Consider the following 27,675-nt stretch of genomic DNA (forward strand, 5'->3'; position numbering starts at 1 on the left):
GTCAAGTGTCCCAGCTGTCTAAGGTCAAAGCCGTTAACTGTGTGACCTTGGGCAAGTTACCTCAGTGTGCCTCAGTTAAAATTTTGAAAAACTACTTGGCACGTCTTGAGATTCTCTTAAGGTATTATTAGTCTCTTAAAAAAAAAAAAAAAAAAGTCCCCGGCGTTACTTCCTGGGACTTTGGAAACGATCTCCAAGTCTTGGGCAGCGGGGTCCCCCTGCTGGCCACATCCTTTACATGGCCTCAGGTGCCAGTGGGCTGGGCAGGCCATTTGCACCTTAGGTGGCGTTTCTCATTTACCGTGAATGAGGAAGGAGCGTGTTAGTTTAAACTCCCTAGCCCCAGCTAGTCTCCCAGGTGTGAAGGGAGTCGGCGGGGAGAGGACTTCAAGCCTCCAAACATTTCGGGGAGAAAGGTATAGAAATAAAAATTTTCCCTTTTTGTGTGTCCAGTTTTGTGTTTTTGCTAACCGAACGTCCTGCGTTGGGGCGCCTCTATACCTTTCAAGGCTCAGCTTCGATTTCTAGCGTCTGGGTCTGGGCATTTAGGACGCCCAGTTTCAACAGACCTTCCTTGCAGCCCCTCAGTCCTCACCCCCCGCCCGATCCTTCCCGTCTTGAACCCCGCTAAATCTAGGACCCAGAGGCTGCCGAGCAGCTCTGGCTCCGCCTCTCCGCGCATCAGCGCCCGCGGATTGGCTCCGGGCAGCGAGGCCCCGCCCCCGCCATGGCCGCTGCCCGCCGCCTGGGTCACTAAGTGGCTGCCAGGGTGCTGGTGTCCGCAGCCGCTCCCCCGCTGCTCTGTCTGCGGGCGGGTGGTGCATGGGTCGGCGAGGCGGGCCCCCATGCTCTCGGGCCATGGCGCGCCTGGCCGCTGTGCGCTCCCACTACTGCGCGCTGCTGCTGGCCGCGGCGCTGGCCGTCTCTGCTTTTTACTACCTCGGCTCGGGCCGGGAGACCTTCTCCAGCGCCACCAAGAGGCTGAAGGAGGCCCGCGCCGGGGCCCCCGCCGTGCCCTCGCCGCCCGCGCCGGAGGTGGCGCGGGGCTCAGTGGCGCCGGCCCTGGGCGCCAAGGCCAAGAGCCTGGAGGGCGGCGGGCCGGGGCCGGTGGACTATCACCTGCTGATGATGTTTACCAAGGCGGAACACAACGCCGCGCTGCAGGCCAAGGCCCGCGTCGCGCTCCGCTCCCTGCTGCGCCTCGCTAAGTTCGAGGCGCACGAGGTGCTTAACCTGCACTTCGTGAGCGAGGAGGCCAGCCGCGAGGTGGCCAAGGCCCTGCTGCGGGAACTGTTGCCGCCAGCCGCTGGCTTCAAGTGCAAGGTGAGCGGGGCTGCGGCTGGGGGCTCCCGGCGGATGGCCCACCCTGTACATTCATCTGTCTCCCCCCCCTGCCCCATTGCCCCAGCTTTGCCCCAAACGTGGAAACGTGTTTCTCGGTGTGCTGGAGGCAGCTTTCGGGAAGCGTGCCCAGGAGCCAGAAGCACTCAGCCGGTGCGGGAGTGCTGCGGGGCGTGGACTCACTACCCTGACCCGTGCCCCACCCGTTAAGTCCCTCTTCTCCCGAGATTTAGCTCGCCCCCTCTCTGCTGGCGTTGCAAGATTCTGCACTGCCTTCGCGGTCTGGACTTTTTATTCTCAATTTTTGACTTTTGAGGTTGGAACGGGTCGTTTGAAGGCTGTAGTCATCTGATGCGGAGTCTGTGGCCAGGGTCTTAGTGAGGTCACGTGAATTGAAGTTGCAGTGGTATTTCTCGTATTAAAGTCAGAACTGCCTAAGCCCAAACCCAGACATTGTGAACCGCCTCATCCCCTCTCTGTACCTTCTTCCTCCCTAGTCTCAAGGGTCACGAACCCATTTAGAGAAGCCACCAGTTACTCTGAGGGAGGAAGCAGAAGCTCTAAGAGGTACAGATACGATCTGCGGAGAGCACCGCAGAGCTAGCCACCTTGTCCCAGGCTGGACCAAACTTCTTGGTTGGCAGCTCTGCTCCCACGTCTCTCCCTCATCTCCCATGATCTCCCAGCTCTGCTTTTCAGAGATCAGCTTCCTGGCTTAGTGTTAATTGCTTCAGTCAAGTTGCTAGCCTCATCTTGACCTCATAGTTGCACCTCATAGTTCCCTCATAGAGGGCATCCAAGGTCTGGTTTTTGGATAAGACTAGGAGGTGATCCCAAAGGATGGAGACTGATACTGGGGGAAGGGGTAGTGAGGTAAGAGTAATGTTCCATGTGTTTGTCCAGTGAGTGATGTGGGAGCTGCTGCCTGGGTCCTGTAGGGTTCAGGGGTCTCTGGCAGCTCAAGCCCCAACTTCCAGGAGGGCTGTCTTATGGGCCTGGCCCTCCTCTCCAGCCTTGCTTTTCGTCCTCCCGTGTGCAGTTTAGATCTTGAGTGTGCTGAATGTGCCTTTACATAAGATGTATTCTCTGCCCAGGATGTCCTTCCTTTCTTCCTGGGCCCTTGGCCACTCTTTACTTAGCTTTCACCGTCCCTGGAATGTCCCTTGACTTGGGGACCGTCTGTGCCCAGCCTTCCACAGCTTTCCATTCCTGCTTCTCCTCATAGCCCACAAAGTCTGTGTCTTGCCCAGAACAAGTAAGCCTGTCTGGAGCACCCACCATAGTCAGGGAAGGGCACCTGGACCTGGACTTCATGCTGTAGGAGACCCAGAATCCAGGTTCTTTTTTTTTTTTTTTTAAAGATTTTATTTATTTATTTGACAGACAGAGATCACAAGCAGGCAGAGAGGCAGACAGAGAGAGAGGAGGAAGCAGGCTCCCCGCCAAGCAGAGAGCCCGATGCAGGGCTCGAACCCAGGATCCTGGGATCATGACCTGAGCTGAAGGCAGAGGCTTTAACCCACTGAGCCACCCAGGCGCCCCCAGAATCCAGGTTCTTGACCCACTCTCTGACCTGGGGTTTTTCAGCCTGGGACCCATCACAGTTGACCTAATTGGAATCTCAAGGTGAGACCTGGCAGCCTGTCCCAGGTGATCCCTAGTACTCTAATGCTAGAGAAACGCTGTGCTGGTCCGAGGGAGAAAACCAAGGGCCCTTGATCAAAGGGCCAGTCTGGGCAGAGTTGGGATTTGACGGGGTCTCCAAACACCACCCTGAAGACCAGCATTGTCATTTTATCACTTTATGGAGTCAGAGGTAGCAACTTGGGCCAGATCTCTACCCAGCCCTTTCTCTCCAACTCGACACAGCTTCTTGTGCACTCGGGGCTGTCTAGCTGCCAGGCCTTTGCTGTGTCGTGCTGCCGTCGGGACCCTCTTTCTCTTTCCATCTCCAGGCCTTGGTCATCTGTCTTTGCCATCGCCTCTTTGGAGCCTTTCAGGGAAACCCCATCAGAAAGACACATCTTCCTCTTCCTCCCTGGTGCATACTGGTGCTATGAACGTGTCGGGTCTTATCTCCAGTCCCATGATGCCTAGCACAGAGTCAGCACCAGGTTCCCATCATGGTGCCTGTGTTTCCTGCTCTCTCCATCTGCCGTGCTCTCTTGGGACAACCATAGGGCACTAGGCCCTGGAAACAGCTGTGGGGGACTTAAATTGAGGCATGGCTGATGAGGGTCTGGAGGCTTTGTAGCTAGATGGCTGTGGTCAGAGAACAGTTTGTTGGTTTCAGCCTAAAATCATTCTTGTTAGTTTCGAGGTCAGATTTTTGTCAATCTGTTTTCTGTCTGTGATAAAAGGTGCTCTTTTGTCCCTTAAGTATATCGTCCTGGAAGGTTGGCTTCATTTTACTGGTCATTTGATTCTCTCTCAGGTTTGGAATATTCCTGAAAGGAATGCTTTTTCTGGCATCACTTCACACATGCTTCTCCCTCTGCATGGGAGATCATGAACCCCTAAATTCTACTCCTGAAACCAATACTATACTATATGTTAACTAACTTGAATTTAAATAAATTTAAATTACCGTACCCCGACTCCCATCCGTAGCTCTCTCTCAGGTCTCAGTGTAAATGTCGTTTCCTTGGCAAACCTTTCCTGAGCACCCATTACACACTCTCTTAGCACCAAGCCCTTTTCCTTAGTAACATTTCCTTAGTAACTGTTGTAATTATACAATGAATGAATTCTTTGTCTACCTTTCAAGACAAGGTAGACAGAGGGCATGGACCCTGACTCCTCTTAAATGTTGTATCCCCAGCACCCAACATCATGCCTTGCATATGGAAGCGCATTTCATAGAAGGATTAATCTTTTTAAGTGTTAGTCAGGAAGAAGGAAACTGTAGACATTCTCACCCTGGTTGCATCAGGGCTGGGAGGGGTCTTCAAGAGCATATAGTACAATGGGTGAAGAGACTTGCCCAAGGGTACTTGGGGAGTTACTGACCTGGCTAGGACTAGACCCGTGTCCTAGGTCAGTGTTTTCCCCTTTCTACCATGTTTCTTCTTTGTTTCTCTTCTGAGGTTTTATTTAAATTCAAGTTAGTTAACATATAGTATAGTATTGGTTTCAGGAGTAGAATTCAGGGGTTCATTATTTACATATAACACTCAGTGTTCATTCATTCCATCAAGTGCCCTCCTTAATGCCCATCACCCAAGTACCTCATACCCCCCACCTCCCTTCCAGTAACCCTCTGTTCTCTATGTTGCATCTTCTATGATTTGCCTCCCCCTCTGTTTTTATCTTATTTTATTGTTCTTTCCCTTTCCCTATGTTCATCTGTTTTGTTTCTTAAATTCCACATATGAGTGAAATCATCATGTTTCTTCTTTAAGGAACACTTCTGTCTTGTAAGGTAAGGCAATAAGGACAGTTTAGTCAGAGGAGAAGAGTTGTCTTGACATGTGTGAGGACACCTTGGGGAGAGGAAGGCAGCTCCCTGCCCACCCACCTGTCAGGAGATTGCCTGCTCCCTCAGCATGGGCTCTTAAGAGGTCGCCACCATGTCTGTAAGCTGCAGAGCAGAGCTCTGGTGAGCGGGCGTGGAAATTGTGCCCACATCCAGAGGTCTCTTCTAAGGCCCTTTTCAAGGGAAATTGAAATACCTTTTAGTTGAAATGCTTGCAGAAATAGACCACAGAACATTATTAGTGACCTCAGATTATATTTTGGTTAATATTAGCCAAGGAACCATTCACTTAACCAGAAAAATCTTGTGTCCATTATTATTGAAGATCTTTTGAAATCTACTGGTTTGTCTCCTAACAGTGTGGAAGTCTATTATGTCTTCACTTATTTAATAAGCCTCCAAACCTGCTGTGTTCCAAGCACCAGGTTAGGAGCTACTAGCCTGTGTAAATAGGTCTGTGGACTGACGGCATCAGAATCAGGGCATGGGGCGCCTGGGTGGCTCAGTTGTTAAGCGTCTGCCTTTGGCTCAGGTCATGATCCTGGGGTCCTGGGATCCAGCCTCACATCAGGCTCCCTGCTCCAAGGGAAGCCTGCTTCTTCTCCCTCTCCCACTCCCCCTGCTGGTGTTCCCTCTCTCGCTGTCTCTCTCTCTCTCTCTCTCTATCAAATAAATAAAGAAAATCTTAAAAAAAAAAAAATCACATGGGCATGCTTATTAAAAATTCAGAATCCTGGGCTCTGCCCCAGCCTGTGGGTCAGAAGCTGCTGGGTGGGCTCTGGGAATCTGAATTTGGATGGAGCTGCAGAGGCTGGTGTGGGAGTTCACTGCCCTAAGGGGATACAAGAGCACCTGGGGCTCTCCTCCCAACCTTTAAGACCCAGTTTGACCCACTTCAGCCCTCCTCTCTGTGCAGCCTTCCCTGGGAGCACAGTGCCTGGCTCATGGTAGGCATTCAGGAAACATTTGGCTGGACTGCTCTCTGTCCTCCAGGCGCTCCTGGTTCAGCTGGCCTGGGCAAGGCTGCTGCATTCGTTCATCTTGCATAAATGCTGCTTTTACGATATGCCTTCCACTCAGAACCTCCTGACCCCTGGCTCACTTTCATCCCAGATTAGTCCTATGGTGTGTGGCTTCAGTTTCCTGGTCCTGCCTTTCCTCCCCAGGCTGTGGAAGAAGCTGTCCCTTCTCATGGGGTTTTGTTCACTCTGCTTCTGAGCCGTCTGTTGCCTCATTCTGTTTGTCAAGAGGAACCCTACCTTGTAACACTTTCATCAGCCTCCCTTGCTCCTGATATTCTATCAGGTTTGATAGAATATGCCGTGGAAATCCCAAATTGTGGTGGCTTATGCAAGATTGAGGTTTATTTCTCAAGTAAATGGAAGGTCAGAGGTGGGCATTCCTGGTGGTCTGGGGGCTTCCTGAAGTTGTGAGGGTCCTAGGCTCCTTGCAGCTGCCTGTGTCACTCTCCCTAGGGAGTGAGCCTTGTCCTCATGGGCCAGGCTGTCTGCTTTAGCCATCACATCTGTGTTTTGGTGGCAGGATGGAGGAAGAAGCAAAAAAAAGACTACTCTATTAAAAATAGGGGTTCAGGGGCGCCTGGGTGGCTCAGTGGGTTAACGCCTCTGCCTTCAGCTCGGGTCATGATCCCAGGGTCCTGGGATCGAGCCCCGCATCGGGCTCTCTGCTCAGCAGGGAGCCTGCTTCCTCCTCTCTCTCTGCCTGCTTCTCTGCCTACTTGTGATCTCTTGTCTGTCAAATAAGAAAATAAAAAATCTTAAAAAAAAATAGGGGTTCAGTTAATCAGGAAGTGGAGGAGAGCAGGTTTGGGGTAGATGACCGGCCATCCCTGCCCCACCCCTGAAGAGCCCTTCCGGGCCTGACCAAGCACCTGTTGTATGTGGGACCCTGATTCACAGCTACGGGACACCGACGTGGGTCAGGCACAGCCATCCAGGAACCCACACTGCTGAGTGTCACTGACCCGTTCATCCTGTCTTGCTGCAAAACTCAGGGGGTGGGTTGGGCATGAGAAGGCCCTGAAGGGGTGAGACAGCTCTGAATTGCAACCTCAGTTGGCCAGTTACTAGCTGGGTTACCATGGGTCAGCCACCTCGCCTCTCTGGGCCTCCGAGGCCTTGTCCGTAAATGAGGGTCAAACCCTGCCCCCTCCCGCCTCCCGCATAGCAGCGACGATTCGATGCCGCCCTTCTGCAGTGCGTCCAGCCCAGTGCTGCTGCCACGGCATGGCCCCCGCTCTGCTGACCTCTGCTGAGGAAAAATCAGCACAGCGAGCAGGCCCCGGAGCACCCGGCATCCCTTAGCACTGACACGACTTGTGGTCCACCCCTTTCCCCTATTTGGGGTGGCCAGCCCTTCACCCCTCACCCCTTCCCCGGCACAGAGGCCCGGGGGGCTCCCCCACCTTACTGGTGCTCCGTACTGCTTCTTGGTGGTGCTTCTCTTATGCTCTTGTTGCATGATCACTCAGATGTTAGCCACTCCAAAAGGCCTTCTGTGAACCCCTTGTCTAAAGAGGCCCCCACTGGGGCCCTCATCTTCTTTCCCATCATCCTGTTTGTAACACATTCTTGTTTGTTCATTCCTTCATTCGTTCGGCAGAGGAGCACTTACCCTGTACCCTGAACAGTGGGAACAGAACCGAGTTTCTGCTCTCGTGGAGCTTGTGTGTGTGTGTGTGTGGAAGAGGAGAGAGACTTCAAACAGATAAACAAGTACAGATAGATACAAATCAGATTGTGAGAAGTTTAGAGCAAGTAAAACAGGGTAAGGATGTAAGAAGCGTTCAGTTCGGGGAGGGGCAGTTGACTGGCCGTGGTGGTCAGGGAAGGTCCCACTGATGAGATGACACTTGAACAGAGACCAAGGGGAGTGAGAGTTTGCACTTTCGGCACTCTAGGAGGGAGAGAGCTCTAGCCAGAGCTGCATGTGGGAAGGTTGCAGGTGGGAGTGTGTTCTGCATGTTTGAGGAAATAACCATCCTTTTTTTATTTGCAGTCTTCTCTCCCTACTAGAATATAATCTCCATGAGGGCAGGACATCACTTCCCTTCTTCATCTCCTGAGGTCCACAGGAACCCCTTAAACGCCATTCCTATTTCTGGCCCAAGTTGGAAGTCATAGAAAGACTCGGGACAGGCAGGCTGCTAACCTGGAACACAAGAATCAGACAGACTTCTGGAAGGACAGGCAGCCCTGGACAGCCACTGGCCTCCCTGCAGGGGTAGGCAGGCTCTCCACAGGTAATTCCATCTAGAAGAGGGAGAAGGAAAGGAGAGGAGAGGAAGGGAGGGGGGAGGAGCGGAGAGGAGAGAGGAAAGGAGAGGATGAAGGGCCAAGTAGAAGCAGGGGAAGGGGCCAGGGCAGGCATGCCTTCCAAACTCACCCATCAGACCAGTTTCTCCTCCTACCTTAAGGGAGGTGTTCATGTGCATGGTGGGGAGCAAGAGGCTAGGAGAGCCGGTTTAGTGGAGAGGCCCCCCCAGCCGTGTAGAAGGCACAAAATAGTGGAAACAGAGGTGCTCCTCTTTCCCCCACCACCATCATATTCTTAGCACAGTTCCTGGCACTTTCAAGGCTCTCAATCAATATTCACAGTTGACCAACTGATGGCTGTATTAGCTAAACCCAGGAAATCCTCTGAGAGTTCTCAGTGATCGGCAGATCATCTCTTCCGTGGAACCCATCTTCCTCAGAGCATGAGGTGGGGTTGCCCAGTCTCCAGATAACAAGTTAGGACTGAGAAGAAAGCCATGTGCTTTCCACACGTAGAGCGGTTGCTGGATTTCAGGAGGAGCGTGTGCTGAGGACTGGGGTGGCTGACGGATGGGGAAGCTCTGTGCACCCTGGGGCCCCTCCAGAGTTTCTGCAGGAGCACAACCGAGTGGTTTTGAAGAGATGAGACCTTCAGCTCACGGTGGGGCTTGGAGGAAGCATAAAGCCCACCATGCTGGATGTCGCACTGATGAAGCTAATGACAAACAGGTGACTCTGAAAGGCAGCTTCTCCAGCTGGGTCAGAGTGGCAGGCCCCTTGCATATGAATGAGACTTGAATAAGTTATGACCGTCTGGGAAAGAGGCGACCTGAGAAATACCTCCCACCATGAGAGTCTCTTTGGAAAGACAGGCCGACATTTTTTACTACAGAATTTAGAGAACAGCGCCACGTCACCAAACCCCTTTGCCAGTGGAGCGCTTTTAAATTATAATATGTTCATGAAACACCTGGAGTAGTTTGTGTACCGATGTGTGTTTCTCAGGAAGAACTTCAATCATTGATCAAAGTCAATCAATGACTTTATATGGTATTACTCTGGATGTACTCTGGATAATTCCAGAGACAGTACCACAGATCATGTGTTAACGTTATAAGGCAAAGTCCGTACCATAGGTCAGGGACCATCCTAGAGCTGAATCACACTGATACGTGGGTGATTGGCCTCAGGGTACAGATGCAGTTTTCTAGATGGACACCAAGAATTCCTCACAATTTTCTGTTTTCTCTTCCCATAGATCATTTGGAAAAAGGTGATCACATTTTTCTTTTTTTAAAAAAACTGAGGTAGAATTTACATGCCATAAAATGCAACCCCTTTGAAAGAAACAGTTCAGTGGTTTTTTAATATCATAAGATTGTTCAGCCATGACCACTAGTTCCAAAACGTTTTCATCATCCCCAAAAGAAACCTCATACCCGTTAGCAGTCACTCCCCATTCCGCTCTGTCCCCAGTGCTGGCAATCTCAAACTGCTTTCTAGCTCCATAAATTTGCCTGTTCTGAACATTTCATAAAAGTGGACTCCTTCAATACATGACCTTTTGTATCTGGCTTTCTTTGCTTGGCACGGATAATACTCCATCCTTTTTAATGACTGAATAATATTCTGTTGTATGGATATGCTGCATTTATCCGTTCATTATTTGGTGGACATTTGGGTGGTTTCTCCTTGTTGGCTATTGTGAATAATTCTGCTCTGAACATTCGTTTATGAGTTTCTATGTGTTCACATCTCTTGGGTATATATACCCAGGCATGGAATGGCTTGGTCACATATTACCCTTTGAGGAAATGCTAGACCGTTTTCCAAAGTGGCTGTACCATTCTGCCTTCTCACCAACAGCGTATGAAAGTTCCAGTCTCCACATCCCAGCCGACACTTGCTGTGGTCTGTCTATTTTTGTTTTTTTCGTCTGTCTTTTTGATCATAGCTGTTCTCGTGGGTGTGAAGTAGCATCTCATTGATCTGTTTTTTTTTTAAATTTTTTATTTATTTATTTTTTCATAGACATATAATGTATTTTTATCTCCAGGGGTACAGGTCTGTGAATCGCTAGGTTTACACACTTCACAGCACTCACCATAGCACATACCCTCCCCAATGTCCATAACCCCCCTCCCCTCCCCCCCCAGCAACCCTCAGTTTGTTTTGTGAGATTAAGAGTCACTTATGGTTTGTCTCCCTCCCAATCCCATCTTGTTTCATTTATTCTTCTCCTATCCCCCTAACCCCGCCATGTTGCATCTCCACGTCCTCATTATCAGGGAGATCATATGATAGTTGTTTTTCTCCGATTGACTTATTTCACTAAGCATGATATGCTCTAGTTCCATCCACGTCGTCGCAAATGGCAAGATTTCATTTCTTTTGATGGCTGCATAGTATTCCATTGTGTATATATACCACATCTTCTTTATCCATTCATCTGTTGATGGACATCTAGGTTCTTTCCATAATTTGGCTATTATGGACATTGCTGCTATAAACATTTGGGTGCATGTGCCCCTTCGGATCACTACGTTTGTATCTTTAGGGTAAATACCCAGTAGTGCAATTGCTAGGTCATAAGGTTGTTCTATTTTCGGTATTTTGAGGAACCTCCATGCTGTTTTCCAGAGTGGTTGCACGAGCTTGCATTCCCACCAACAGTGTAGGAGGGTTCCTCTTTCTCCGCACCCTCGCCAGCATCTGTCATGTCCTGACTTGTTAATTTTAGCCATTCTGACTGGTGTGAGGTGATATCTCATTGTGGTTTTGATTTGTATTTCCCTGAGGCCGAGTGATGTGGAGCACTTTTTCATGTGTCTGTTGGCCATCTGGATGTCTTCTTTGCAGAAATGTCTGTTCATGTCCTCTGCCCATTTCTTGATTGGATTGTTTGTTCTTTGGGTGTTGAGTTTGCTAAGTTCCTTATAGATTTTGGACACTAGGCCTTTATCTGATATGTCTTTGCAAATATCTTCTCCCATTCTGTCAGTTGTCTTTTGGTTTTGTTAACTGTTTTGATCTGGTTTTGATTTGCATTTCCCCAATGACTAATGGAAAGATGATTACCTATTGATAAGGACAACTGCATGTGTGTATTTGCTGTTTTTCTTACGTGTTTGCCAAAATGAATTTTACAAGAAAACCCAGGTGCCTGGACATTCCCCGCCCCACCAGAAAGATGTTAGATAGCATCTCTGGAAAGGCTTGTCTTCTGAAGAACACAGTTTAGAAATTTCGGATGTGTACAGTAATGTTATTTCTAAAATCAACAAGGCCATGTTACTTGTATAAGACTTGATTAGGAGAATAATAGTAACATTTGTTCAGCACTCTAGAGAGTATAAAAGGGCTTTTACAAACATCTCATTTGAACATCATGGTGACAGGTGAAGGAGACCCCATGGCTGACAGATCAGGTGACTTATTTGAGTTCCCAAACTAAGTCATGGGGCTGGGCTGTGTCGTGTTTTAGGGAGGAGGGGACCCCCACCAGAGTGGGAGGCAGTGAGGGCTGGGCTGTAGCCCACCTTGCACCCTTGCCCGATGGCCCCAAATAATTAATTACACCAGTCTGAACAAAGCCTGTGCTTGCTGCAAGGGTGGCATCTGTCCCTCTCGCTTTCCCAGAACACTGCAGAATCACCAAGCTTTGGAGCTGTAAGGACATTCCGAACCCCTATGGGTGGTTCAGTGTCCTTCCTAGTGAGCTGATGGACCTGGGTGGAGGGGGGCAGTGATTTACTTAGGGCCACACAGTGCTGGGGTCAGAATCAGTCCAGGCCCCTCTGTTTGGGCATCAGTGTTAGCAGCAGCCTCTACTCCCCCTTGGGAGAGTGGATTGAGGGCCAGCTCACCCTAACCCCCCCTGCAGAGGCAGCCAGGTGCTGGGCCTGTGTTCAGTCATCCCAGCCGAGCCTTGCTACATTGTGTCCCCACGGATCTTTCTGGCTGGGGAGGGGAGGCCAAAGCCCTGCTGGTTGTTGGGGGCTAGCCTGGTGCCCGAGCCGGACCAGGGGATCAGTACTGGAGGGAACCCATGTGATGTGTCCACAGCTCGGGGTTGGCGCTGGAGGGTGCTCCAGGGCTAGGATCAGTGCTCCAGGGCTAGGATCAGTGCTCCGGTCTCCGGGCCCGGAGGTCCGCAGGTGGAGTAGCTGTAGGAGTGCAGCCCACAGTGGGCCACCAGCCTCTTCTGCCTGGCACTGCCTTGTTCCTGAGCCCTAGTGACAGGACAGCCGCTCTCCTGCTCCCTGTGCGGGGTTCCCTCTAGGGGCCCGAGGAGCCGTGTGCGGCGCTCCGTGCGGCCACTAGAGGGCGCTGCCGCCCCGCGTTTGCTCCTCTGGAGTCGGGCGCCAGAGCCAGCCCCGCTCGGCCACCGCGGGAGCCCGCAGCTCGAGCCCAACTGTTTTGTTGAGAGGCCCCCGCCCCTCCCCCCGGGTTTTAGAGAGGAAGATTGAAATGAAAGGGAGTCTACGTGGCGATTGTGGGCAGTCATTTCCTTCCTCCGCCCGGTGTAAACTGGCTTTGATGAGGTCCTTTGAAAAAATGTGGATGAAACAGAAGCTGGATGGTTGCATCCGGATGGAGAAGACATCAGGGCTTCCTCCTGGCCGCGTCGTCTGAGGGACCCGTGGGGGTGGGCGAGGGGGAGTGTCTGTGCATCCTGCAGCCCGAGCCTCTGGCCTGCCTTTGTTCCGGCCAAGGGGCCCCCAGCGGGGCCCTGCCCACAGCTTCCCAGCTTCCCAGGGTGCATCCACCCAGCACGTGTGGGTCCTCCAGGAGAAGGGAGGTGGCCTGCCGCTTAAATAGGGGGGATCTGTGGCTGGAGCTGCGTGACGGCAGAGCCGCCCCTGACGCCCACCAGGCGCTCCTGCAGAGACAGAGCCGCAGGTTCCCTGGCATGAGGTGGGAAGCTGGGGCAGTGGCCGAGAGGCAGGCTTGGTGGGTAGGGGTGCAGTGCCCCCCTCCTGGTGGGCAGTCACTGTGTCCGTGTTGCTTGACGCTAGGTGCGGGCCTTCTTACTGTTGGCAGCGCGGTGCACCTAACCCTGTTGTAGGTGCCTGTTTGGACACAAAGCCAGCTGTTCACTTAATGTGCTTTAATTAAAGCCATTTGTTTTATTTCTTGGGGTGATTACCGTTAAGCAGCTCCAAGAAATTGATCCTCCTGCTGGTGGGACTGAGTGTCAGGGAGGCCTTGCCTTGCTCTGGAAGGGCCAGCCTGGGAGCACACTTTTCCTCTCTGGCCTCCTTCCCCTCTCCTCCCTGGAGCTCACCACCCCTTCTGCCCCGGCAGAGTCTGTACGGTGGCAGCCAGGGCAGGAGCACGGGGTTCGGAGCCCCAGGCCTGGGGCTTAAGTGCTGTCTGGAGCCTTTGGGAGCAGTGGGGCCCCAGGTATAATCCCTGGACCTCATTCCCCTTCCCCGTGATCTCAGGGGTGGCTAGGAGATAAAGTGGGGCAGCTTGTGACCTGACCTGTGGCAACTGATGGGCTGATAAATGGCAGCTTTCCCTCCTGGTACCTGAGTAGGTGTGTTGGGAGGAGGGACTCGTTGCTCATCATCTGAGAAAGCATGGTGCTTACTGATTCAGTTGGATGGCAGGGGAGCTGGCTTGCAGAACTGTGTTCTACCCAGGTTGGCTTCATGATGTCTTCGTCTTTTGGGGCTGCTCTGACAAACTACCACAGACCGGGTGGCTTGTGAACAACAGGTTATTTCTCCCAGCTGTGGAGGCTAGAAGTCCAAGACCAGGGTGCCAGCAAAGGCCCTTTCCTGGGTTGTGGACTGCCAGTTTCCTGCTGTGTGCTCACTTGGGGTCTCTTCTAGAAGGGCTCTAATCCCATTCATGAGGGCTCCACCCTCGTGACCTATTCACTTCCCGTAGGCCTCACCTCCAAATACCCTCACATTGGGCATTAGGATTTCAGCATCTGGATTTGGGTGGGGTGGCGGGGGTGGGGAAGAGATAAACATTTAGACTATAACACAGGGAGTCCTCATGTTCTTTTGAGTCTTCCCGAGTTCCCCAGACTACAGTGTTCTCTCCTCTGAGCCTCCCCTCCAGCTCCCCAACCCCTCTTAGCAATGCATTGTGTACCCCCTTGGAAAGCTCTGGATACTGGCCTCATTTGGTACTCAGCTATGCCCATGCTTTCTCTTTTCTGTGAGGAGGGTGAAGCCCCAGTCTTCATCTCTCCCTTCCCCAGTGTGCCGAGCACATGTCTGCTTTGGGCAGAGGCTCAGCAAATGCCTGCTTGAGGGGCGCCTGGGTGGCTCGGAGGGTTAAGCCTCTGCCTTCAGCTCAGGTCATGATCCCAGGGTCCTGGGATCGAGCCCCACATCGGGCTCTCTGCTCAGCAGGGAGCCTGCTTCTCTCCCTCTCTCTCTCTGCCTGCCTCTCTGCCTACTTGTGACCTCTATCTGTCCAATAAATAAATAAAATCTTTAAAAAAAAATGCCTGCTTGATTTGGCCTGCCTTTTGGAGTGTGTGCTGTTGTTTCCATTAGGATGGTGAAGCTGGGGTCTGTGCTTTATAGTCTTTGTGTAGGCAACATGGATGATCCTGCTGTGCCTTCTGGGGAATGGAGCCCTCTCTCTGAAACGTCCTTTCTAGAAGGTCCAATTCTAGAAATTTCTAGAAGATTCCAATTCAAACTTGTTGATAGTAAACCGTGAGCACTTTTTTAGGTTTGTTTGTCTCTCTTAATGGTGTTTGATTTGTTTTCTTGGTCTGATCGCACACAGTAATTATTCATAAAGTTTCTCAGAATTCTGTCAGGTATAAACTGTAAATGATTTTTAAAAGCCAGGCTACTGGGGAGACCCACATATCCCTAGGGCTTGCTCATATCCCTCGTTCCCACCCATCCCTCTTTGCAGGGTCCTTGGCCTTACCCCCTGTGGCTTGTACATCATTGAGTGTTGTGAGGGCCTTGCTCTTGCCAGATCATCATGGCCATCCTGGATGCAGGTTCTGGGAAACCTGCCTCTGATGGTCAGGTTCCTTGATTCCTGGTCAGTGTGGGAGTCTGAGGGGCTTCATGGGCGTTGGCAGATGCAGAAGTGGATTAGTCATTGTTTGAAAAGCCTGCACAAGGTGAGGCATAATGCAGGCTCTGCTCAGGGTGTCCCAGGCCACCTGCTGTGGGGGGGAGGCAGGAAGACCCAGGGCAGGGGATTCTAGGTGTGCCTGAGCCCAGCTTTGTGAGGGTGGCGGTTCTGTCTGCGGCAGTCAGGGAGCTTTGGGGAGGTGCATGCATTGTAAATTGGTAGGGTGGGACCCTCCCAATCTTACGGAGTGGGGAACTGAGGCAGCTGGGGCAACAGACTGGCCTGGCCTCCTGTACCTGGCGGGAGAGTCGTGACCAGAAGGAGAAGGCGCCATCTGGCAGAGTGAGTGCTTGGCTTTCTGGCTGGTTGGCAGCGGTCAGATAGAGCTTGGGCAGTCAGGACTCCAGAAGAGTTGGAGGGAGCCCCAGAACCCATGCTGGCTGGGCTGTGAAGGGAGGGGCCGCTTCTCCCAGCACTCTGCCTTACTGTGCTGCTTGGACTTTGGGTGTGCTGCCGGCCATTCATGCCCCCGGGACTTTGCTCATCACTTGCTATCCTGGAGCACCCATTCCTCCCTTCTTTATGGGCTTCACATTTTACTCTTCAAAATTACGTTCCAGTAGATGCCGACTGGGGGGAAGGGGGGAGTCATCCCTGACCGCATCCCTGCCCATCTCTGGGTTTGCCCTTCTCTGAGCTCTGGCTGTACTGAAATTGGGCCCTCTGCCAGCTCCTGGAAGGCCAGGCTGTGTCATCTTCCATTCTGTGTTTCCAGGATGTAGTATAGCCCAGGGCCCTGGGTAGAATAAGACTGCACCAGTTTGTTGAACTGGAGAAGGTGTTTGCTAGCACAAGGCAGTGTAAGTGGGCCGTACGGTATACTTGCCCCCTCGGGATGCTTCTCCTAGGGCCTTTGGGAAGTGAGCAGGCCGCCAGGCATCCGTGTTCCTCTCCTGACATCCCATGAGCATGCTCTGACACGTGTGGGATGTGGCTGGCCAGCACAGCGAGTCCTTGGCCACTGATCGAGGTCTCTTGACTTAAAGAAGACTTCCTTGTGCCTCCGCCCTGGGCTTGGAGTGTGGAGTCACGCAAGCCCTCTCAGACGGTTACATTGACCTTGCCGTTGGTGATAGTAGAGGTTGCCACCATGTGAGTGACAGGCGCCATGCTACATTCTACCCTCACTCTGATTGAATCCTCAGAGCCACCAGCCCTGTGAGGGGGCATGTATTCTCCCCGGGGAAGAGGCTTCACGGATGAGGCCCCTGAGCCCAGATCACATTTAGTAGCTTGCTCTAAAAGTGGCTGAGCAGTCTTCCAACTCCGAAGCACTCTGCCTTCATGCCTGTAAGATCTGGCTCATTCTAGCCTCTCCACACGGGGAGTGCTCCGTGAGCGCTGGGACTGTAGAGGGCATGGTACCCCCGGGCCTGCTGCTCACTGGGGCCTCACATGCATATCCTCTTCTCCTTGTCAGCAGCTCAAGGGCCAGAGAGGTGGCCTGCGGAGAGCGGGGGACCCTCAAAGCCTGTGTGTGGCAGATCTTACTCCTCCTCCAGGTTGTGCCCCAGAGAACCAGCTGAGAGCCTCTGTTAGCGTGTCGGTGTCTCAGGACCCTGCTATTTGGAACCCTGCCTCCTGGGTTTGGCAGCGAGGCAGAAGAGGTCAGCCTTGGAGAGAAATGGAAAGGTTGTGTAGTCCTGTCCCTTCCTCTTACCTGTGAGGAGACTGCAGCCCAGAGAGGCCAAGCGACTTGCTCAAGGCCCCTCTGCTAGGCTGGCGGATGAAGGGTCTGGGAGTCAGGTCTCCCGCCTCTCTGCTGTCTTCCTGCCTGCTTTCGCTTTGCCCGGGGTTTCTGCAGTGGGTTCTGGATTGTGCTGGTCTCTGTGTGCTTGTTTGTCTTTGGTTTTTGTTCTACTCCGCCCCCACGTGGGACTGCCCTGCACACGCCTGTGTTTTGTTTACCCTGAATGGCTGTGCTTCACACCCCATGGAGGGGAGTCACAGTGGAGCCCCCCCCACCGCTGTTGAGGGGAGCCAGCCTCCTCCGGGTGCAGGGCCCAAGGCCCAGGGCGGCGGCAGGAGGAATTCCCCTGCTGTCTCCTGCCTGGGTCTGCGCCCCATCAGCTGCCCTCTGGCGGTGTTGATCAAGAGGATCTCTGGGTGTCGGGGAGTGGGCTCTCCGTCATGTGAGCTGAGCGACACCCCCCCCCCCCCCCCCCCGCCATGCAGGCACACATAGCAGGTCCTCAGGATACTGCATTTTTTGCTGCTTTGTGGCTCAGCTTACCTTTAAGGGGCCGCTCACGCACCCTATCTGGAGGGCCCACTCTCTCTGAAGACCTGTTGCCTTTATGGGTTTTCTGATGCCTCTGCAGTCCCCAGCTCTGTGTGCAGTGCTGGTGAAGCTGCCAGATGTGGGGGGGCCCTCAAGGGTATAGTCTGTGTCTGACCGCCCCCCCGCACTGCAGCGTAGTGTGGGGCTGGCATGTGTCTCCTGAGGGAGTATGATGCTGACTCCTGATGGGTCTGGGTCAGGCTGCAGCTCTGCCTAATCCTGCCTGGAGTCAGTGGGTAGTTGTTGGCCTTCTCTGAACTCCTTCCTTATCTGCTGAAGAGACAGAGGAGTATCACCCGCCCCTCGAAAACTTGTCGTGGAGATGAAATTAAATGGATTAATGTTTTTAAAAGTCCTGTTTGTGCCCAGCACATGCTAGATGTCTCCTCTGGACCTTGGCCATGGTTGCCCTGTTCCCCATAAATGCTGTCCAGATCCAGCAGCCAGACCCTGCCCAGCTCCCCCGCGCCATCTCAGCGGCCTGCCCTGCTGGTCTACACCCGCTCCTCTGGTGTCACGGGCCGGATCCTGCTACAGGCAGCCATGCTCGGGTTGGCGGTATGGATGCTCAGGCTTGTCTTATAAAAGGGCAAGTTTGGCTCAGAGATCCCCTGGCCTCCGTAGTTCATTATATCCTGTGTACATGCCAGGTGAGAGTGAGATGGTGACTGAGCCCGGTGGGGTTTGGCCCTGTCGTCTTCAGTTTCCTCCCAGTGGAAAAGGAACAAGATTCCAAATGAAGAGAATGAATCCTGGGGAGGAGGGAATGACTTGGAAATAACCGCATTCGGGAAGCGGATCTGTGCCCTCTGGTCCTTCTTTTGGCTGCTGACTGCCTGCTTTAAGGTAAATGTAACCTGTGGTCAGAGGAGTGGGGTTTAACCCAGAGAAGCTAAGAGTAACCTTTGGTCTGGGTCCCTGGGGATGGGGTCAGGGCCCTGGCAAACTGGCTTGCCTCAGTCAGCCACTGTGGACATCTGCGTCATAGCCGGTGTCTCGGGTCCCTGATTGCCCACTTGGGGTCTGGCTGTGCCTGCAGAGGGGGCGCTGATGGCTGGGCCGGTGACTGCCCTCTGGGAACAGAGCAACAGAGTGCCCAGCCTCAGGGTCCTCAGGGTCCCCTGGTCACCCTGCAGTCTCCCACGGAGTCTGCACGCTGTGAGCTGATGGCGGGTGCCACTGGGACTTGGCTGAGAGCATCATTTCTAAGTGTCCCAGTTTAAAACTCAACTTAGCCGGAGACTCCCTTCCTCAGTGCAGAACAAACAGCTGAAGAGTTAATTGAGGTTAGTGAATGTATTTGCTGAGGACGTTCAGATGTTTATGGAGGTTGATTCCATTCGCTTGTCTGTTCCTCAAACTCACGGAGTGACTTTTGCTTTGATCAGAAACGTGTGCAACTCGTGATGTATGAACCCGGCTTGCTCTGGGGGCTGCTGGCCTGGGAGAGCGAATGCGACATGAGAACATCCTCTTTCCTTAAAGCAGACGTGCAGAAGCCCTGTCTGGGGCAGCTGGCCCTGGGGGATGACATAAGTCCCCGCTGCTTAACCTCTTGGTTTTTGGAGCCACTGACCCCTGAGCCCTTTCCTGTGACATGTGCAGCATCTGGAATGGACTTACAGAAATCTCTGAGGGGTTGGTTCTAGCGTGGAAGTATGGGAGGGGATTCTCACTGCCCCAGGAGAGCCTCCCGTTCCGGGCCGCGTGGGAGCAGGGAGTGGAGCGCTGGAGAGCCTGCCCACAACTGCTTCTGGGAGAGCGGAAAACCACTCTCAAGGCTAAGTAGCGTGTTCCTTGGAGCCTTGCCCACTGAGGGCATACCTGGGGTGCAGCCAGGGCATTTGGTTGTGCGTCTCGTGCGAGACCCACCCATGGGGTTGCAGCGTGAGGACGTGTTCCCATCTTTCTACCTTGATTCGTGCTTATGGCTTGTACGGTTTTGTTGTCGATTATTGTCTGATTTCTTTGTAAGCTGTCCTGAGAGTTTCTGATTTTTTCACACTCTAAATAAGCCACAGAGAATATCTGTGTGTGTTTTCCTTCTTTTTCATCTTTCCCTGAACTCTTCCTTGAGTCTTCACAAGGAACATGTCACAGTTGCAAGTGGTCTGATGCCCATAAATTAGATCTGAAAATTAGGACCCAGCAGTAGCACTCCTTGGGTGTCCACTCTCTTGGCTTTCTATTATATAGAGTTTTTCAGCTAATTTACAGTGCACAACCCAGCTTTGTCTCCTCTTAGTATTCTATTTTATTTTTTTAGTATTTTATTATTTTATTTATTTTAAAGGGGTTTATTTATTTATTTGAAAGAGAGAGCATGAGCATGGGGTAGGGGCAGAGGGAGAGGGAAAAGCAGATTCCCCACTGAGCAGGGACCCCACCATGGGGCTCGATCCCATGGTCCTGAGATCATGACCTGAGCTGAAACCAAGAGTCAGACACTTAACTGACTGAGCCACCGGGGGGGGGGGGGGTCCTTTAAACAGTCATTAAAATACTCTAATTTTATATTTTTATATACATATATGTATAATTTTGATACTTCTTTTCACTCAAACTATGGTTTTGGGGTGTATCCAAGTTGATACATGGGGGTCTTGTTTGCTCACTTTGACTGCTGTGCAGGATTTCATGATGGGCAGATCTGTTTATCCATTTTTCCACTAGAGCTGGCTGGGTGGTTCCCTTTTTGTCTCCCAAACATCGCTACCATGAGCATCAGGTGTGCGTCTGCGTGCACACGTGTGCTGAGTTCCTCCCGAGCGCACACCCAGACAGGCATTTCCTGGCTCAGGAGTCTGCGTGTCTCCCTGAGGTCCCAAGCACTTGGTGTGCAGGCTACCTTTTCTTGAGGCGGGTCCTCCTGCTTTGGCATCAGGAGGTAGAAACCTGAGGGCCATTGGGGAATAGGATAGGAGGGAAACTGTTCCTTTGTGCCCTCCAAGCTTTCTGGCTGTGTGGAGACTTGGATCAGTCTCCCCCGTATTTCAGGACCTCAGTAGCTGAGAGCAGAGAGGAGGGTGCCTCCAGCTAGAGGTGGACTGGTCTTTCCCTGAGTTCTGCCTCCACTGCCGCAGAGCTGAGAGGGCACACGGCCTGGCTTTGGGGCGGTGACTTGCCCTGTAACCTGGGGAGAGCCTTTTCCCCTCACTAGGCCTCAGGGTTCCCTGTCTGAAAGGGGAGGGCTGGCTCAGGGACTGTGTGAGTTCTTGGCTCCGCATGTATCGTCTATCCACTTGTACTCTTACAATTAGCAAACCCCATGTTCTTAGCCATGGGCCGCTAGGCCTGAGCCTTGAGCCGCTGTTGGGTCTGAGTGGGGGCCTGTGGGCTGCCTACCAGGGTGCTCCCTGATGACCGTTCTCTTCCCTGTGGTATGAATCCTTCTCCTCAGTGAAGTGGTCTGTGTTCTCATATAGTTTGAGGGAAGATCCTCGGATCCCAGGGGCTTAGGGGCAAAGTTGAGTAATGCCGACAGAGGGGAAGCCAAAGACTGCGGCTGGTCCTGGGGGACACATAGGAAAGACAGAACAAAGGATCACTGCTTTCTTTGTGGTGAGCATGTTTAAGGTCAATGTAGACTGAGCTACACTTACCTGTGTGTCCAATAGGTGCCAGCACTGCCCCAGGACATTGATACGTGCTGGGTGTATCGATGAACAAAAGAGGCAGAACAGATCAAATATCCTGCCTTTTTGGAGCTTATGTAGTGGCAGGAAGAGGATTAAATGAGCTAATAACATTTGTTTGCTTTGTTGCCTGGGACACCGTGAAGTGGGGGCTCAAAAAGGCTAGGTTTCATTTCATCTCTTTGTTGTTCTATGATAAGCAAATGAGGAAGTTGTGCAGTGTCCTAGGTGGTAAGTAAGTTACCCAGTACATTAGCAGGGTAAGAGGCCTCAGGAGTGTGGGAAAGTCGTGATAGCTAGTTGAGAGATGGGGACACTGTCACTAAGGACATGGATTTTGAGCAGAGGCCCAAGGAGTGGAGTTGGCTGTGCAGGCCAGGGTGGGAGGTCTCCTGGCGTGTGCAGGGAGCAGCAAGGCCTTGCAGGTGGCGGTGGGGGAATGGTTGGGAGGCCCTGTGGAAGGACTGTAGACCCAGGCACGGCCCAGTGCCCACTGGTGATGGGAGGGGCTGCAGCTGTGTTTTGAGGGGAGAAGGGCCACTCTGGCTGCTGTGTGGAGGACAGAATGAAGGTGAGGCCTATTCAGAGGCCAGCATCCTGGCCCAGGAGAGAAGAAACTGTGGGGTGAGAAGGAAAGCTTTGGGACCATCCAGGAGAAGGGTGCTTATTGGGTCAGGAGCCCAATGAGGGCTTTCTACACTAGACTTCATTCACACCCAGACTTGTGGCCTCTGGAGGGCTGGAAACATGTCACCCCCCCCACCCCCACCCCGTAGTAGGGACTCTGCCCTCAGGGAATAACAGAAGAAGAAAAGTGGAGTGCAATAGTCCCCAGTGACTGGCAGGTTGCTGGCATTCTAGAATCAAAAAGGCCTGGGCACAGATCTGGGCCTTGGCCATCCAGCAGGTCACCTTGGACAGGTGACATCCCCTTTATGAAGGACACAGTCATGACGAGGGTTGGATGAGCTCATGTTTGTCCACATGGCTTTCCCTGTGGTGCCATGATGCCCAGGTGCTGGTGGCCGGCTGGTGGGGTTGGGCCGTGTGGTGTCCTGATGTGCCGGGGGGACTTGTGGCTTGAGGTTATGGGAGGACCCGCTAGAGATGGGACCCTGATGCTTGCCGGGGTGACCTTGGTGGGGGGCCAGCCCTCATGCTGCAGACACCTGGCTGTTGGGGCTGTGCTTGGCATTTTTAATTTTTTTTTAAAGATTTTTATTTATTTATTTGACAAAGAGACAGCGAGAGAGGGAACACAAGCCAAGGGAGTGGGAAAGGGAGAAGCAGGGAGCCTGACACGGGGCTCAATCCCAGGACCCCGAGATCACGACCTGAGCCAAAGGCAGATGCTTAACGACTGAGCCACCCAGGCAGCCCAGTGACTGGCATTTTAAACACATCATCTCACCCCCCCAAAAGAGGTGATGGACATGAACAGTGTCTCCCAAGTGAGGTCATTTGAATGTTTCCTTCACGGTTTTTGCCCAAATCCCATAACTGCCTGCAGCATTACCTACTTAATGGGTATTTTATACCTTCCTCTTCTTTAAATCATTTCCTTAGCCTCTCCTTAGATACGGTCTGCAAAATCATAGTGCTGAAGTATTTTTGCTAATTTTCTCATATTTTACATATCAGAATCAGTCTATAAGTATTAGAGTGGTTGGCCTGCATCCCACTTAGAATTTTCTTTTGTACCCTGATCTCTTTATCTCCCCTACCTACCCCCCTCTACCCTGCTATGGGTGTGTGTGACATCTTGGGGAGCACTGGACAAGGGGTTTCATGGAACCTAGGAGAGCCGGGAAATGGTGGAGGCCGCCCTGTTTCCTGGAGTCTGACTGGTCTGAGCTCAGAGGGTCCCATGGATCCCTGCTTGGGCTCCAGCTGTGTCCTAGTCCCAGTCCCAGAGAGCCCGCAGGGGAGTGGGCCTCTCTGCGAGGAGAGGGGGTAGGGAGCGGAGGGGGTAGGGAGCTTGGGGCAGGCCCCCTACCCAGGGCCACTTCCTGTCTGCCAGGTTGAAGCCAGAACTGGTTAAGTGCGTCCCTCTGGGTGTCACTCCTAGTAAAACTGCAGTGTTCTTTGGGAGGTCATAGGTCGTGGGAGATTATAACAGATCGGGGAACCTGGTCAAGAAGGACCCGACTGATCTACAGTCATCGGACTTCTGGGAGAGGAGAGAGACCAGACCGCTGCTCCTGAGGTTTCCAGGACAGTCCTGTTGCTGCTGTTCTCTCTTGGGCCTTTCTCCCATCCTTCCGCCACTTTCCTATTGCCTCATGCCTTCTCTTTATCTTCTGAGGTGGAAAACATTATATTGTAGACAATGGGTTTGTCTTGTCAAGAAATTTAACATTACATGTAAAAAGCCCAACCTCATCATTTGTAAAAGAGGCGAGTTAAGGAGTGACTGTGACTGCTATGTAAGGGTTGTCTCAGAGCTCACTCAGTGTGTTCTTCAGTGAGTGCTGGACAAAGTGGGGAGAAGGTGGGGAGTGGCCGAGGCATTTGCTTTTAAGAATGAGCACTCAGGGTTGAGAAGAGGGAGCTGGAACCCAGAGAACAGGGGTGAGTGGCACGGGAATTGGGCCATGGGGCCATGAGGTTGGTTGCACCGTGCTGTAGAAATTATGGCTTTCTGCTTATGGAGCCTCTCAGCTGTGGCAAGCATATGTGGAAGGCCGGGAAGCCTGATGTCACCATTAGCTGGTCATGAACACGTCCAGAGTTCAGAAGAAAGCACTGACCTTTTTTCCTCCCCTTCCATTTTTCTTTTGGAGTCACCTTATGGTTCATTTCCAGTCAGCCTTGGAGGAGCATCTGGGCCACTCCCTCCGTCTCTCTCCACTCCTCTCCATGTGTTCTTCTTTTCTCAGATCCTTCTTTGCCTTCCAAGGACATGGCTCTGTCCCAGTGGTTTGCTGTAGTTCCTTGGGGTCATCCTGGAAATTACCTGGGAGGGCCCGGGGTTTTGAGGTCCTACAGAGCAGAACACCTACAAGACACACCAGCCTTTTTGTCACTTTTGTCATGTACACAGCCTCTCCATGTTGCTGTGCTACTCAGGTCTTCATCTTTCCACCTGCTGGAGGTGGGGAGGACAACACGGGGTGAGGGGTGAGAAATGTTGGTGCCGCCACACTGGGCACACAGGCCTCTGTGTCCAGTTCCTCAGCCTGGGTTCTGCTCTCCTCCCGTCGTGGTGGCCTGTTCTAACTTGGGGCCCGTGCTCGATTCCTTTGTCGGGGGCTGCTAGTCAACAGAGAATCGAGGTTTGAAAGGAGTTAGGGGTATACCTTTGCCATTTATTCTCTCTCCATTATAGGCAAGAAAGTAAAACATGGGGAGAACATGAGTGGGGAGAGAGGGTGGAGCTGGAGAGAATGATCTGGGTCATTGTGAGATTGTATGCTTCTCTCCCCTCCACCCCCACTGAGGCACATACCCACAGACCCTCCAGCTGTTCCTCAGGTGAAGGGGTTCTGGACCTTTTGCCACCGTGGTCTTCTCCTTTGTCCTTACTGTGGAGGCTTGCCCACAGCCTTCCTGCAGTGATGTCCAGAGCTGAGCCCAGCCAGGACCCTGAGGCCATCTGACTGGCCCTGCATCCAGTGGGGCACTTCTTCACATGTCTGAAGACCAGTAGAATCACTTGGGGGTGGTTTCTGAAAGAAGATTTCTGAACCCACCTGCAAACTGACTCATGATGTCTAGAGCAAGGACCTAGGAGTCTGCATTTTTGTAGGACTCCCCAGCGACAGCCTTTGCGCTCTGGAGTTGGAGCGCAATTCCCCTCCCGACAGCGTGGCTTCAGCTTGCTGGTCCACATGGTTCGGCCCTCAGTCACCTTCTGTGTGGGGGGCCTTTTCCAGAGCTGCTGGGCCTGTTTGACATGTCCTCCCTACCCTGGGCACATCGAGGTGTGGGAGAAATGGAATCTGCTGAAATGTTGGGCATCTTGTAGGAGTCACAGAACATTAACTGCAGACTTGGTTTTCTGGAAACTTCTGATAGTGCAGTAAGTGTGAGGTGGAGAGGAGGTGGGGAGGGAACCAGACAAGATGTTTTGTAGCAGCTGGATTCCTTGTAGTATAGTGTAGTAAAGAACGACTTTAGCTCTTGAGCTGTTAGTAAAGTGGGTCATGAGCATGGATGTTGGGAAATTCTTTGGGAATTAGATAGACAAGCTCCTTTTTCATCTTCAGCTGTTTGTGCTTTTGCTTGGCAAGATTAAATTACACCTAGGACATCTTGTAGAAGCGATGAAGGTCACATTAGGGAGGGACAGAAACAGGGCACCTGCAGCCTTGGGGGGTGAGTTTACCTGCCCCCTGGTGGACACTGGTGCTGGTGGTGGCTTGAGTCTGGATGCGGCTGAGAAGCCTTCCCATCCAGCACTCCAGGCGGTCCCTTGGGGCAGGCGGACACCAGCCCCTGTCACCTCTTTCTTGGCTGCCAGGTCACGGTGTGACCTGTCTCCCCGCGGGGCATGCCAAGTGATCAAGGAGTTTTCTCCACCAAGTTGAGCTAAGGCTTGGCATTGCTTTATGTCCTCAGTGATTGCTGAGGGGAGCTGGGGCCTGGCTCTTCAGGCCTGTCTGTGCCGGTGAGCCCAGGGCCAGGCTGGCAAAGACGTCTACTCCTGCCCGGCCCCAGACTCTGCCATTCTGGTTGGTGTGTTCTCCTCATATTGGAAATGTTTAGAATGTGCTGTGCCTGGTGGATGTGGGGCAAACTTACCCTCTTCCTGCATCCCCGCTTTGCCCTTTTCAAAAGAGGTGGGGCTTTCCAAAGTCTCTTTTACACACTACTTTCTCAATTACACGTTTTATTTGAACCACAAGGTACAGCTTGAGAACACCTTAGCCTGGAACAACCTCAGTCATTACTGAATGTAAGTGCTTCTAGAAGTCACTTGACAGAATTAATTAAAAATAAAAGGAGGTGAAGAAATTTAACCCAGATTTAGTCATCATTCCTGGAGTTTTGATTTCATAACTACAAGTATAGAATATTGATATAAGTGAGGCTTTAAAGATCACGAATGAAAGGAAGATAGTAAAGTGGCCACAAATATGTAATTAGAGGCTGATGAGAAACAACGCTTGATGATATGAACATGGATTCTCCTGGATGGTTGGGGTACCATTTCCAATGACACTGTCTGACATAAATTCACAAGGAGCTGTATCGAGCATCTGAAACGGAGGACAAGGATGATGTGTTCCGGAAACCGGCTCTGGATGTCTCAGCTTGGGTTGATAAAGGCACTAATGGGGAGCATGCATGTGAAACGTTCAAAAAGATATCATTTTGTAAGCTGGGTGTGGGAAAAATAGTCCTTTAATAGGATTTCAACATTAAGTATTTATATATAAATGCATTTATGAAAGTTACAGATGGTGATTTGATTTTTTAATCTAAGTCCCCCCAAACTGTATAGTCAAGTTGGTGCAAACCCAACCATTGTCTTAGATCTTCTCATTGGCCAGTTGCCTTCCACAGGAGAGTTACTTTATATCCCTCCTGGTTTTCCAGGTTATGTGGTTATTCTTCCTGCAGCCCCTGAGGGTGGGATTTGAAAGTGGGGGGGAGTGGTGGGAAGGGTCACCTCCTCTCTGCCTTCCCCCCACCCTTTTTACCTTCCATCTCTCTTACCTCACTGCCCCTGCTGGGGACCAGACCCCAGGCTGGGGGCTTCCCAGTGTGCCCGACTCTGACCCTGCCCTTGGAACGTTTTCAAACTGGTTTTAGACATTGGGAGGCCTGGGTGTTTTGATTCATACTTGCAGTGTCTGTGGTTTGTTTCTTGCTATGTGTCCATGGAACATATTAATTTATCTTTAAGTAGATTTATTAAATGAAATATTCATGGGAGCGGGTACTTCAGTGGGCAGCATTTGGAACAATGTGCTGAGTACAGTTTGTCCTCCTAAATCTATTAATGCTGATAGGATGTCATTGTCTCCTGTGAAGCTGCGGGGTGAGCTGGGGGCCCAGGCAGGGGACTGAGCTGGCTGCTGGAAGCCGTCTCCCTCAGCTCGGCTCCCTTAGCTCGGCTCCGGCAGGCTCTGTTCTGAGAGTGTCCGTGTGTGTGTGTGTGTGTGTGTGTGTGTACGTATCCATTCTCTGTCTTCCTTTTTAATGAATACAGCAGCTTCCATTTCTGAGAGAGCCGTCTTGTCAGCTTCCAGCTTCTTGTCCAATTCCTGCTTGCAGCCATGGCTTGGAGGTGTAACGAGCCTCAGAGGGAAAAGCTGGCTTATGAGTGACGACTGATCTGCGAGGAGAAGCGATTTGGGGGACTGAGGATGGGGATGGGGGGCAGAATGCTAATACTCAGGAATAAGCACAGTGTGACAGCCCCTGAACTGGGCGATTTCTCTCCTGGTCCTGGGTGGTCCTAAAAGCCACCATCGGAGGTGGATGTTACCATTTATGTATTTGAGGCTCAGGTTGGTTTAGTAACTTCATTACTAATTTAGTAAGTTCATTTAGTTCCACAGACCTCTGTGGAGGCCTGTCCCATGGCCAGGGGCT

The 27,675-nt window shown here is 52.1% G+C and overlaps 1 protein-coding gene across 1 annotated transcript in view; it reads left to right on the forward strand.

Moving 5' to 3' along the window:
- Positions 1-735: 735 nt before the first annotated feature.
- Positions 736-27,675, forward strand: part of XXYLT1 (xyloside xylosyltransferase 1) — a 159,507-nt gene continuing 132,567 nt past the window's right edge. Inside the window, exon 1 of the mRNA XM_046003874.1 lies at positions 736-1,323. Within this exon, the coding sequence (XP_045859830.1) occupies positions 823-1,323 (501 nt within the window). The 5' untranslated portion in view covers positions 736-822. The remainder of the gene's footprint in view (positions 1,324-27,675) is intronic.

The sequence above is a fragment of the Meles meles genome, chromosome 4 (assembly GCF_922984935.1).
Source record: "Meles meles chromosome 4, mMelMel3.1 paternal haplotype, whole genome shotgun sequence".
Taxonomy (NCBI): domain Eukaryota; kingdom Metazoa; phylum Chordata; class Mammalia; order Carnivora; family Mustelidae; genus Meles; species Meles meles.